Source organism: Thalia democratica, chromosome 8 (genome assembly GCF_965202585.1).
Source record: "Thalia democratica chromosome 8, ktThaDemo2.hap1.1, whole genome shotgun sequence".
Taxonomy (NCBI): Eukaryota; Metazoa; Chordata; class Thaliacea; order Salpida; family Salpidae; genus Thalia; species Thalia democratica.
In genome coordinates, this window is record NC_139172.1 from 22,407,688 (window position 1) to 22,422,001 (window position 14,314).

General features: G+C 26.3%; 1 protein-coding gene across 1 annotated transcript; it reads left to right on the forward strand.

Moving 5' to 3' along the window:
• Window positions 1-485: 485 nt before the first annotated feature.
• LOC145842613 (5-aminolevulinate synthase-like) lies at window positions 486-13,477 on the forward strand. Its single transcript, XM_082950083.1, has 12 exons — window positions 486-629; window positions 1,524-1,594; window positions 1,838-2,011; window positions 2,344-2,433; window positions 3,250-3,335; window positions 3,759-3,886; window positions 4,717-4,901; window positions 6,091-6,270; window positions 6,473-6,637; window positions 7,908-8,176; window positions 10,112-10,263; window positions 12,419-13,477. Exons 1-12 carry the CDS (start codon window positions 493-495, stop codon window positions 12,576-12,578), a joined length of 1,797 nt encoding a protein of 598 aa, XP_082806209.1. The 5' UTR covers window positions 486-492; the 3' UTR covers window positions 12,579-13,477.
• Window positions 13,478-14,314: the final 837 nt, after the last annotated feature.

A 14,314-nucleotide genomic window follows, 5' to 3' on the forward strand; every position in this document is an offset into this window, starting at 1 on the left:
GTTGATACTAAAATCAAAAAATTCTTACTATTAAATCATTCTTTTTTATTACATTTTTTAATTCTTTTGTGTTGGTCTTGTGAAAATCCGTTATATTTATTCAATAGTGGCTTAAAAAGTTTTTTTCCTATATATTTTAAAAATATTTAATGAGATTTTTATTATACATTGTTTAATTCAACTCTTATATAATAATAAAAAAAAAGTATAACTCAAAAGTTTTGTTTAGAAATATACATAGACTAAAAATAAAATTGGCTTTTTCATAACAAAAATATTTATAAACAAGTTCTAAACTTTTATTAAAATAAAGTTTTTGGTAACATTAATTATGAATACTATAACATAACTTGTAAAGTTGAATTAAATCAAATTTTACAATTAATTCCTAAAAAATATAAAAGTTAAAAAAAAAAAAAAAAAAAAATTTTTTACAATATTCTTTTCTTTTTCATAACTTACAAAAAAACTTTAAAACAAAAAAGTAAAGCAATGATGAGTAGATGTCCTTTCATTTCAAGAGTTTCTGTACAATTTATTGCAAAAGCAGGCCAATCATTGAATTACTATGCTCAGAATTGTCCGGTGATAAAAGGGTTTGCAAACTCTGTGGTTAAGACCTTTGAAAGGTAAATAAAACTTTTTTAAATTGTTTGATCTAGGTTTCTTTTTTTTATATAGACCCATATACTATGTTCTTATTTTTCATATTATACTAAGATTTTTATCTTAGTTATTAAATTCAAATTTAATTTATTTTTAAAAATTAAGTTGCTTCATTTTTTTAGACAAAAAATAAAAAGTTTTACATTGTTTTAGTTATTTTTCGTTAAAATAATAGTTAGATACAAAATTTAAAACTTAAAAGCATTGATTCACATAAAAATTTATATCAAAAACAAGTTGCCAAAATATAGTATACATATACTTGTTTTTATAGTTGTAAAATATAACATATAACTTTAGAGGAATTTAGATAATCATAAAAATGAACAATTGTTAATATTTTATAATTTACTGCAAAACAAGTTTTCACCAATTAGATCATCAAATACAAAAAAATCTTAACAGTAGAATTCTCCTTAAATTTTAATAAGAAGCTGTAGTTGTTTGATTAAGACCTAAAGTATAAAGTAAATATATGGCACACAGATTTAGATGTATTTCAAACTATTTTCATCAGTTGTATACATAGCTAACAAAACCAAAAGTATAAGTTAAAAAGTCTGATTAAGTTTTTACTTCCTAAAACAAAGACCTAAAATTATGTCAAAACTTTTGACATACTTAATTGATCATGAAATAAAAAATCAACTGAAATACTGTCTATAATTTGAAAATATGTTTATCAGTAGCTAAGTTATAGTTCCTTTTTAGAAATTTAACTTAAGTTTAAATTTTGTTATAAGTTTTACAAAGTCATGATAAAAAATTTAAAACTAATTTATATAACTTTATAATCTGTAACAACTTTTAAAAATAAGTTTATAAGATTTTTGTTTGTTGAAATAATTTATTTCTAGGACATACTCATCAACAAATGGAAGTAACTTCGTTGGTAACCCCTCATTTGACTTTGAAGGCAAAGTCCATAGTAAGTTAATAAGTTTAAATTGTTTTATTTATTATATTGTTAAGCTTTTGGTTTTATTTTTATAGCGTAATTATAAGCATTACCAAATAGTATGCTTACATAAATTGTTGTTTATGAAAATAAAAAGGTTTTAATCATTTTGTTGTTTTTTTAATATGTTTTTGTTATGACAATTTGAAAGTATATAAACTTATATTTAAACGATATACAATTACTATTTGTTATAACTTATTTTTATATCAGATAAGTGCCAGCGAAAACAAAAGTATGGGGCTGAAAAAAACATTCTCATGTGCCCATACTCTCAGTCTTTACTTATCACAAATTCAAGCTTTGATGTTCAAGAAGATATTTTTCAAGACTGTGTTGAGAACTTGGAAGATGACGGATATGAGTCATATGAAGATGCCCTGTCAGGTAACGTTTTATATAATCTGATAATGTACTCAATTTCAAGATAGTTAACATTATATGTTAATATTTAGTTGAAAAGTATTTTTGTCCAACTTTTTTATGTAATTTAACACAAGACTGTGTTTATAAAAAAATCATTAGTTTTTTAAAGTAAGCTGAATCATTGTTTTCAAATTTTATTAATGTTTAATTTTTTTTTCTTTATAATTACTAATATAATTGAGTAATCAAGAATATTTAGTGAGTTAGTAGATAGTATCAATAGCTTCTATGATTAGTCCACTATTAACAAAAAATATATTTTTTGATGTTGAAAAACCAACTATTTTTTTCAGATGTTTCATCATTACCAGTGTTGGATGAACTTAAAGATGCTGTGACATACAAAAAAGAAGAAGTGCCTTCATCAGTTAACCCTTCAACTGGTTATTTAGTTTTGCATATTTTTACAACATTTTAATTAATTTTTTTAATTTTAGATTTAAAATAGCAAATTAAAACAGTACTCTTTCTTTATTAAACACACAGAAACATGTGTTAGTTTAATAAAGAAAGAGTACAGCTTAAACTTGTTATATTTATATATTCCAGTGAACTTGTTTTGCTAGGATCTTTATTAGAAAACAAATAACTCTATATTTTGAATAGTTAATTTTAGAATATAAATTCAACAGCTAAGTTTTTTTTTCTAATTTGATGCCCTATGAATGGAAGTAAAACAAAGCTTAAAAATAAAATTTTATGAAATTATAAAACTTAAGAAGTATTTATGAGGAAAGAGATAATGTACAAAGTAATTGAAACACCTAAAAGTTTGTTATAGTTAAAAAAATAAATTATCACTTGCTGTTTTTCGCGTTTGACTAAGAAGTTAAAGTTTATTAATTAGCCATAAAGTGCAATAGAACAACGTATATCAGATAAAATAGATAGTATTAACTCATTTTATATAAGTCTAAATCAACATAAAATTTACTAAACTAAAAAAATTACTTATGTTCGTTTAATTTATAAAGAAATAGTTGATTTGCATATGTTAAATATTAAGCGAGGTTTTTGTAGTTTTACTAGCGAATAAGAAAAAAAAAAGCAAGTATTTAAGTATAAATAAAACTAAAACATTTAAAAAATAATAATACTACTTATAATTATTCAAAAAAATAAGTTTTTTAAATTTTGTGTCAGTTTTATTTTTTTATTATCAATGATGCTTATTAAGATATTTTATGTCTTTTCTTTAGATGGAACTACTTTTGATTATGACAAGCTTATGATGGAGAAACTTGAGCTAAAACATGTAGACCATTCTTATCGTATCTTTAAAAAAGTTTGTTGTTTGTGTATATAATGCCTGTAAAAACAGTTAAAACTTTTTTTAATATTGACATTATCAATTCATTTGTTCTAAGTAAAATTTGATTATAAAAAAACTATTATCCCAATTTTTTTTGATTTTTTTTTAAAGTTATATAAAAATAACCATAAGGTTATAACACTTCTAATATTTTAGTTTTTCCTCTCTATAATTTTAATTGAAGTCAGTTTTTGTTAAGTAGTTTGTTTTTTGAAAATAATTAAAATATGTTTTTCAAGGTTTATTTTAAACTTAGAATACCTTTGAATGCTACCTGTTTTTATTTTAGGTATACAATATAAAAGTTTTTACTGATTTGATTGATGATATACAGTTTTGTTTCCTATTTTTAAGCATATAGGTTTCGTTTAGAATTTATGTATAATTCAAAAACAGATGAATAGAAGAGCTGACAGGTTTCCAATGGCTGAAAATCACTCAAATGAAAAAGAACTTGTGACTAATTGGTGCAGTAATGACTACCTTGGTATGAGCCGTCATCCTAAAGTTATTTCTGCTGCAAGGTTTGTAATTATTTTTTATCTTTCAGCAAAAGTATTTTTTGTTTTTAAAGTTTTTTATTTTTTGATGTTCACTTTAATTTTTAAAGTGTTCTTGAATACTTAATTTTTCTAAACCTTTTACCAACACAAATTTTAAAATTTTTAGTAAAGTTTTCAAGGATTTAATTTATTTTTTATATTTGTACTTTTTTATTATAGTTTATGTTTTAATCTTTATAACGTACTATTGTTTAATAAAAAAAAGCTTTATTAAGGCAAATGTAAAACTAAAGTTTTTCTTAAAAGTTTTTTAAATCTTTAAGATTTAACGAATTCAAAATATTTATTTTACGCGTATCAAAGTATAATGGCGTGAAACTTTATACCTTAAAATATAATTCGATAACATCTTTTGGAATTCTATATGTAACTTTATAGAAGTCTTCCTCAAGTTTTGATAGTTCTAAAGTTTGAATTTTCACTGAAATTGTTTTATTACAAAACTGAAAATTTAATTTCTGATAATTAAAATATTAGTTACCTTAGAATAAGTTTAAAAGTTTATGAAAACACGAGTAAATGAACTAGAAAACTCCTTTTTTTAAGTTTTCATACAAATTTTATTGATATAAAAAATAATGTAAGTTATTGCTTTTTTTAGCTCGCTTACTATAATGGGATCTAAACACGAACTAAAAGTTTTATTTAGAACTTTACAGTTATATATGAACAGTTTTGTAAATATAGTTTTTAGAATAAAATATACAATACAATTGTATTTAATCAAAATCCAATAAAAAAGACGTTTATGCTTCTAAAAGAGAGTATTTTTAACTCGAATTAATATCCAGAGAGACGATGGAAATGTACGGAGTGGGCGCGGGAGGCACGAGGAACATTTGCGGCACCTCGTCACTCCACCACTCCCTCGAGTTCGAGCTCGCCGATCTGCATCGCCAGGAGGCGGCGCTGTTGTTCACGTCATGCTTCGTCGCCAACGACTCCACCCTGTCCCTGCTCGCCAAAGTTCTTCCTGGTGAGAGCTTTGTTCAAGATGAGAGTTTTTTGATTGAATTTTGTGTATCTAAGTTGTTGAAGAGTATGTACTTACAAACATTTTCCTTTTTAATTAGAAGCCTCTTTTATTGCTTGCAAAATTTTTTCAAATTGAAGCGTTGTCAATTAGTATTGTAAAGGGTTATTTAATTTTTAAAGATTTATATTTCGACTGTTTAAGTAGTAAGGATTGTATAAAAAACTACTATTTTTAAACATGTACTGTCAGAACATTCAAGAATATTTTTTAAGTTATGTAAGTTATAAACTTCCTTGCTCGCAAAAGTTTTTCCGGGTGAGGGTTTGTTTCAGTTTACATTAAAACTAGTTACAAAAAATAAATTCGTAAGATTAAATTTTGTCTATCTGAGTTTTCGAAGAGTATTTACTAAACTTCCTTCTTTTAAATGAGAAAAGTCATTTTATACATTTGTATAAATCTTAGTTATGTTGTAAAAACTACTCGAGAAAAATAACAAACTGTTTAATTTTTTCAAGATAAAAAGTATATTGTTGTTCTGTTTTTTAGTATTTGTTATTTATCTATTTAGGCACTCAAATCTATTTTTTATTTAAAAATAGTCTACAATCTTTAAATAGCTTGTTTTATTAAACAAAGCTACAAAAGCTCATAAGGGCGTGTTAATATTTCTCGCAACTAACTTCCTTTTAGATATTTAAACAGCCAGTTCCTCTATACAATTGTATTACGCGATAGAATTTCTTTCACAGAACTTACCTTTATTTCGCTATAAAAGCTTTATTTTTTTCTTCTAATATAGGAAGTTTAACTATTTGTTTACGTAAATAAAAAACGTGAACAATAAAACGTTAATTTTTTATGAATTGAATACTTATAACTTTATGAGTTTAAATATTTTAATCATTATGTTAAAAAAGTGGTTATTTTACTTATGGTCTTTGTGCAATATTACTCATATTAGTTTATTTTTAAGTTAAAAATTTAATTTTACTTAGTACGAAACTAATTCAAACACCTACATAATATACTGTAGTCAGAATTTAATATATTTTTCCGCATGAAATAAGTTCAGTCAGGTAATTGATTACTATGAAACACTTTGTACCACAATTTAGATAAAGTTTAACTTATACTGTTAAAAATAAAAATTTAAAGTCAATTTTGATGTTTTTTATTTTCTGATCAGGCTGCGAAGTTTATTCTGACGCCGGAAATCACGCCTCCATGATACAAGGCATACGTCATAGTGGTGCGAAGAAGTTCATATTTCGTCACAATGACCCAGAAGATCTCGAGCGGTTGCTAAGCAAATCGGACAAACTCGTTCCGAAAATCGTGGCTTTTGAAAGTGTGCATTCAATGGATGGTAAGCTGCTAAAATTTTATCCATATTAAACTATTTCATAATTTAAGCTGAATTAATTAAATTTGCTTGCAATAAAGCATTTTTATTCATTCTTAAAAGTTAATAGTAGAACACATTTAAATAACTAAATTCCATATAATAGGTTTATTTGATAAGCTACAAAATCTTTTTTTTTCTTTTAAGTTTCATTAAAAACTCAAAGGTGCGGTGTGCCCGCTAGAGGAGCTGTGTGACGTTGCCAAGAAACACGGGGCGATAACGTTTGTGGACGAGGTGCACGCTGTGGGGTTGTACGGGCCACGAGGGGGCGGTATTTCGGACAGGGACGGTCTGCACCACAAAGTGGACATTGTATCTGGAACACTTGGTAAGTTGAAAATTATTTTATTTGTTTGTTGGTAGTATGATACAAAACATGATAAAATAGTTTACATACACAATGTTCGTTTTAAAATAGTTAAAATAAAATATAATTTCATCTCTAACAAAACTTGTAAATTGGATTGAGACAATGTTAATAATTTTGTAGTTAATTTAAAAAGTTTTCGATATTTAGCAAAATTTTTGTTGTACTTTATACTTTTACAATTAATTTTGGTGCTAGAAAACTAATTTTTTATTGGTTAACTTTAAATATCTTAAATATTAAGACCAAAGCAAAAAAAAAGTTAAAAACATAAGAGCATGTATTAAACAAAGAGGTAATTATTTTTTTTACTTTTTTTGATCAGATAGAAATAAAAAATTCCAAAATATTTGTTGTTTGAAAAAGAAAGAACCTTTACGATTAAGTTTTAGTACGTACACATACTGTCAAACTTTTTAAGATTTGTTTGGATCAAAACAATTTTATTCCGTCATAAAGATCTATTGAGGTTTTCGTGCTGTATTATGTCATAACTTAAATTTTCTGTGATGAAACTTTCCACATAATTTACATAAAGTGCATAAAAAAGTTGCATAATTTTTAAATTTAAATTAACTAAATCATAAAATAAGATTAGAAAAAGCAAATAATCAAATTTTAATAAATTCCGTAATATTATTTTTGAAAAAACTGATAATTTGTTTGTATTTGGTTACTGACAGGCAAACAAATTATTAAACCACTCACTTATTTAATCACATTTAAAATTTTATTTACTTATAAAGAAAAAAAATTAATACTTGTGAATACACTAGAAAAAATTTACACTAAAAGATTTGATTTTTTAGATTATAGTTCATATTAAAATATCTATTTTGTTTGCAAGTATATTAGAAAAAACCAAAAAGTAAGTATTTAAGTACCTTAAATATTGACAAACAGAAAATCGACCAGAAAGTTTTCAAATATTGTTTATGATAAATAAAAAAAAACAACAACCAACTTTTTTTAACCCACCCACTAGGCAAATAACTTACTTTAAACTACCTGACAAATTAAAACAACATGTTGTAAATTTTTCTACAAATGCAAACAAACACCTCTACATCCCACATAGTCATTATGCAGTCTAATGATATATAAATAAAGGCAACAATTATTTTTTTTAACAAGTCAGGCAAAACAAACAAGTTCGAAATTTAAATCAGTGATTGTTAACGTGGCTGCGCACTATACCATACAAATCTGAACAACCTTCACTGTTTTTCAGGCAAGGCTTTCGGCAGCGTTGGCGGCTACATCGCCTCCACGGCCACCACGGTGGACTTCGTGAAGCAGTACGCCGCCGGCTTCATCTTCACCACCGCCCTGCCCCCCATGAACCTCGCCTCCGCCATCGCCTCCATCCGGCTGCTGAAGAGCGGGGAGGGGCGGGCGTTGCGGGAGGCGCAGCAGCGGAACGTGGCCCACATGAAGTGTCTGCTGACCCAGGCCAACATCCCATACGAGGACTGCCCCAGCCACATCATACCCATAAAAGTTTTTATTTTTGTATTTTCAAGCAGTTTTTTTTTATTGCAATACAACGGCTGTTTCGATAAAAAGTAGATAGCGTTAGGTTAGATAAAGATAAAATCGTGATATTTAAGATAATGGAATTAGGAAATCTTTCGTTTTATTCGAAAACTCAAAAAATTACTATAAAAACCTAAATTCATTTATATGAAAATTAACGTTTATTAAAGTTTTGTAACTAAGTTATTGTAAAAATAGATTTTTTTTCCTAAGAAATCATTTAACTTTGCTGAGATTTATTTAAAACGGACGTTAGTTATTTTTAATTGCTCTGCTCGAAGTTTTCCAGTTCTTTTATTAAGAGTTAAATTTTTTTTATTAAATTTTTAAGTATATATCTAGATTATTTCATAAAGTTTTACTCTTAGTTGTCGTATATTTTATACTTATTTCTGTGCATTTTATTATCGCACATATATTTTGTTAGCCTTATTTGTTTACATGCTCACTGATAGTTTCTTTTGTTATTACTTATATTAGTTTGTGTAATATAATCACCTTAAAATTATATTAAGTGAATATCATTTATCAGTATAAGTTATCGCGAAAAGAATAAATTCAGAACACAATAATACTTTTTAAGCCCTTAAAATTGTGTTTGCATCAAAACAAAAGTTGATTTTTTGAGTTAAAATAGTTAGTTACTAGAAGTAGTGGTCAAGTTTTTAGTTGGTATACAAGGGTTTTAACACATCACGTTTATTTCATCACACCAAACTTTGAGGGTTTAAGTTATTAACTCAATTGTTGCACCATTTAATCTCAACATGCTTATATAAGAAACATCTAGCTACAGTTGTATAATATTTTATCGAACTACATGTAAAAAAAGTGTTTTCGAAATTGAGTTATGAGTAATTGATGGGTGTTATTTAATTTTCTCAACTCAAAAAGTGTGTTTATTGGTGATCTACATTTGAATTATTCTGATAAGCATGCTGAAATGTATGTACGTAGTCGAAAGCTCAAAACTGTTGTATTAACTTTACCGCAAGTTTAATTAATTGATCACGCTATACGCTACACGAGCCTCGTGAGACTGGAAAGCGTTAAGGAATAATAAATACACATTTCCATTCAAGCAATTCCCATGGAATTCAACCTTTTTGTTATTCGTCCAAATGAGCTGAAACAAATAAAAGTTTGTAAGGCAAAGCAAACAATGTGCAGGTGAAACTACTAAAAATAAGTCAGCAGAAACAACACACGCTTGCGTGACAGTACACAAATTCTCGGATGTCATCTTTTAGTTTGATCACAAGACTTTAAAGAATTTAACTTCAATGCACGGATTATGTGTAATTAGCTTGAACACTGAACAGCAATACTACAGGTCCAAAAACTGCTCACCAAACCTATCTAAACTATGATGTGAGCGCGTGCAATTTAAATATAACTGTTATCGGTCACAACACAGCGCAATGTGCTTTTTGTGATTTTCTCCCTCATATATTAAATACCGCAAGCAGCTACTACAATCTCTCAGCTTTAATCTCTTGTATTTTCGTTTCTCAACCCTGCGGCTGCTCATATCGATACAGCGCCGGCTAATGACCTTGCATAAATTATTTTATGGGAAATTATTTTTATGCTTATTCATGAAATAAAACGGTGTTTGCTCGGGTTGTGATTGGATGGTAAATTGATTAATTGTCTTGCTAAATATTTGTACAAAAATGTCAGCGAAATTTATTTCTTCTTTTTAAAACAGTTTATTTGAATTGCAAAGTTGGATAAACTTGCATTATAATTTATATTTAAAACAATTTAAATACAAATAAAAAACAAATTAAGTTTTGAAACTTCACTATCCGGAACAATACCAATAACAAAGTTTAGATATTTTGTTTTGTAATTAACAACAAGTACGTTTTTTCTAATAAATTTAATTCTTCAAAGGTCGGGGATCCGAAGAAATGCACGTTGTTATCTGAGCACCTGTTGAGCAAATACAATATTTACGTGCAGGCCATCAACTACCCCACGGTTGCCAGGGGTGACGAAATGTTGAGGGTCGCAGTAACACCCCAGCACGATCAGCTCATGATGAGGTTTGAATGATGTTTTGATAAACTTATTTAATTTGATCATCATGTTCTAGATACTTTAAAAAAACTTTGTAAGGTAAGAAGTAAAAATGCAGTAAAACTAAAAAAGTTTAAGGTTTAAGTCAATAAAAAAAGTTTTTTTTTTAAGTTGCTTATATCCTTTTTTTTAAGTTGCTTGTATCCTTTTTTTTAATTAGAAAACTTAATAGTTACTTAATTTTACTACTGTGAGCAATCAAGTTTGAAATTCTTGTGTTTGCTTTGTTTTACCAAAGTTCTCGCAATAACTAATTTGTTTTATTCTTAGTTTTTTTCAATCAAATAGCTTTGTGTCTTTACTCTGATTTGTTTTTAATAACTGCTATATTTAGTTCTTAGAAGCATGTCTTCAATATTATACTCAGTTAATGAGGTTGTTTTTTTGCTTAGGAGAGGTTATTTAAATGTTCTAATTAAGTATTTTTGTCATAGCAATATTAGCTGCTAAATTTAAGTAAATTCAGTTGACTTTACTTAAAGAATTCAAATAAGCAACTGTATAGTTTAACTAGATAATTAAATATCTGTTTACACTGCGTAAAAACATAAAATCTCAAAGATACAACTTAATTAAACAATAACAGATCTGAGTTTAAAATATTTATTTTTGTAAATAGTCCTTTACATTACAAAAGTTACTGCCATAATAAGTTTGTAATAATATGTTTAATTAAAGCTCTTTTTTTTTGAAGTGGTTTTGATACACTTTACAGCTCTATTACTTAAGCAATGATTCATAGTACTTGAGGCTTGCATCATAAAAAGTTTGATAAAGCTTTTCCCTTTAAAAAGTTCTTTTTAAAAATTAAACAAGCAAAATAAACTGAGCACAAAGGTTATTTGAAACTCTTGAGAAAATTGACACTTAAGATTAATGTTGCATAAAAAACGTATTGATGACTGATTAATGTTCTATCTAAACTTTCTTTTTGTTTGTTTTAAAAATTGGAAAGGTAAAATTCGAATTGTTTAAGCTTTTGTTTTGAGAAACAATTAACATTTCACTAAGTTGTTAAAGTGGTTTGATATAGAAAAAGTATCACTAATTTATACACTTATAGTTTTTGCAGTAACAAAAGGTTTTCAACTTTTTGATTTTGTTTCATAAAATATGCATAATAGTTTTGTTAGTAAGTCTATGAACAACATTTGATGATTAATAAATATGTAAAACAGAACATATATGTTATATTTGTAACCTAAGTTGTCATTGTATTTGTCATCTTAAAACAAGAATTTTTTACTATTATCTTTTGTTGTTATTATATTTTAAAAGTTATAAAATTGTGTATTTTTCTATTAAATAAAAGGTGAGAGGTAACATCTTAAATTTTCAAGTAAATTTTTGTTTAATAAGTATATTTTTACTAATAAAGGTTGTTTATAATAAGTCATTTTAAGATTCTTGTAAGCATTTAACGAGAGGCTACGTAATATATTTTCTAAAATGTAGCTAATTTGATTATTAGTTTATTAATATTATAGCACCTTGTGTATTTTATATAACTTATCTAAAACAGCTTGTTTGTTTAAAGAGTAATTTTTAAATGTAAATTGACGAGTAAATTTATTGCTTTGTTCATTAAAGACAGATTATGAATTAAAAATTACTTGCTCATAACTTGTTTTAATTTTTTTAATTGTTAACTTCATGAAGTTAACAATTTTTAAATTTAAAGTAAATTAAAGTTTTCAAAAGATTGATATCCTAAAATTTAAGTCTCCGCCAGCTATTTTGCTTTCATTTGTCTTTGAACTAAGTTTAATGAATTTAATAGCTTTGTCTTTTATTAAACAACTTAAAACATTTAATAATTTAAGTTCTTGCTATTTAAGATTAAGTCAATTGGGTTCATATATACTTAATTGTTAATTAAAGGATATTTGATATCTTATAAATTTTAAAATACTCAAAGAAAAAAAGACTAAATTAGAAGCAAGACTTAAAACTAACTTTAGTTTGTAAAAACTTACAGTCATTTGTTTAGTCTTTGAAAAGTTTAAACACAAAAACAAAATACCTTGCAAGCCCACATTTTAACTCCGTAGACTGTTTTGTTTAACACAGCAGTACAAATTGCGCTATTAAAGATTCATCAAAACATGTTTTGTTTGCCAGAAAACTAGTGAACAGCTTGGAGAAGGCGTGGAAGGAACTGGGCATGAGCAAGAGCGAGGAAGTCGGTGCGAGCACGGAGATGTGCAACTACTGCAGGAGCTACCAGCACTACCAGCAGGTAGGCATGTGCGGGAGGAGGCAGTGCGCAGTCGGCTACTAACAAGTTCATACTCCGCACTTTGTAATTGTAATCAAACTTGTTGTTGTGCATATCTGTTTGTGGTGCCGAAATAATGCTTTGTCTATGTTAAGTGTGAAAAAAAAGACGTTTCAAGTTTAATTTGATCAAGACTCATTTTAATCAAACAGCAGCATAACACAAGCATTTATTCGGATTTTTTTTGTAATTCTGTATTTTTTCCACTCAATAACTAAGTCTTATTTCGGCACCATACAACTGAAGAAACTAAAATATCTTAAAAAACTTAACTCATATGTTTTTGATTGTCTACTCCTTTTTTTTGACTAGTTATTCAGGAAAATTGGTCTTATGTTTCAAGTACAAGCTAAAAAGATACGTAAAATGTTTTTTGAAAGATATACGCCTCACTTAGTTATATTAATCTATTAAATGCTTTTTTACCGTCATTTTTTATACGCTTTAAAAATTTGTAAACTTGACTAACTGATCAAAAACAGCACAAAATCAAAATGAAGTTTAACCAATAAATGTATTTCAACTATTAATGATTTTTTTGTTTTAAACTACTTAGGCTTTTCTTTATATAACTTAAAAATTTAATAATTTAAATTCTTGCTATTTAAGAATAAGTCAAATGGGTTCATATTGTTATTCAATTGTTAATTAAAGGTTCATATTTACTTAATTGTTAATTAAAGAATATTAAATTATTTCTTCTAAACTTTAAATCAGTTGTGTTTTAAATATTTATTCTTTAATTAAGTTATTTTTTATGTTCCAAGTAAGTTTAATTAATATATTCAATTTTATTAAAATTCCTTTTAATGAGCTTTAAAAAATGTATGCTTTCTATGCTTTTATATCGATAATTCTGTATAACTACTATTTTTATTTACAAATACAGTTTGAAAACCTTGTTTAATTGTAAAATTTGTGGGCTGTCAAGTATTTTGATACATAGTTGTCTTTTTTTTAACTATCAATAAAGTTATATTTTAATCTACCCTAATATACGCTTGTCAAATTAATAAATGAAGCAACATTAACATAACATCGATTCTAAGTAATCAAAAATAAACGTGTAATATGTCAGTACTTTATCTTAAAAATGTTAAACTTAAAATAAAACTTATCTTTAGTTGATCATTAAAAATACTGTTGTTTCAAATTTAGCATATTTTAGAGCATACATTATGTCACAAAATTGACATGAATCGCGCTAAACTATAAATAGGCACCTCTTAAATTAAAACTTTTTTAAATAATATTGGTTTTGAGTCTTTCTAAAAATGAATTTTTATGTAACCAAGATGCTGTTAGAACTTTTTTTCTAAAGAATGTAGTTTTTTTACAACAAAATTATATGACAAAAAGCAGTAAATTTCTGAAATGTTTTTATATAATCGTCCGTATTAAAATATAGGTTAATTTTAAACTACAAAGCAAGAAAAGTTAAATTCAATCCTTGATAGCTTTTTGTGTTGTAACAGCTTGAAAATGTTAGGTAGATATCAAATATATAGTTTTTGAAATGTAAAATTGTGTGATCTACTTGGATAAATAAATTATAAATAATTTTTAAGTTATAAAGGCTTTTTAGAAGAACACTGATATGATATACAAAGTGCGTATTTAGTAAAAAAATTGCTAATGTTTCGTTAGTATTATTAGAGTATACAAAATTAAACTTTGTATATATTTACATCTATTTAGTCAACGCTTGCGAGTTTTTTAAAATTCATATTGTTATTGGA

Coding starts and splice junctions, on each gene's coding strand:
- LOC145842613 (XM_082950083.1), top strand. CDS start 493: ATGATGAGTAGATGTCCTTTCATTTCAAGAGTTTCTGTACAATTTATT. Junction 2,012..2,343: donor ATATGAAGATGCCCTGTCAG/GTAACGTTTTAT, acceptor TATTTTTTTCAG/ATGTTTCATCATTACCAGTG. Junction 3,336..3,758: donor CTTATCGTATCTTTAAAAAA/GTTTGTTGTTTG, acceptor ATTCAAAAACAG/ATGAATAGAAGAGCTGACAG.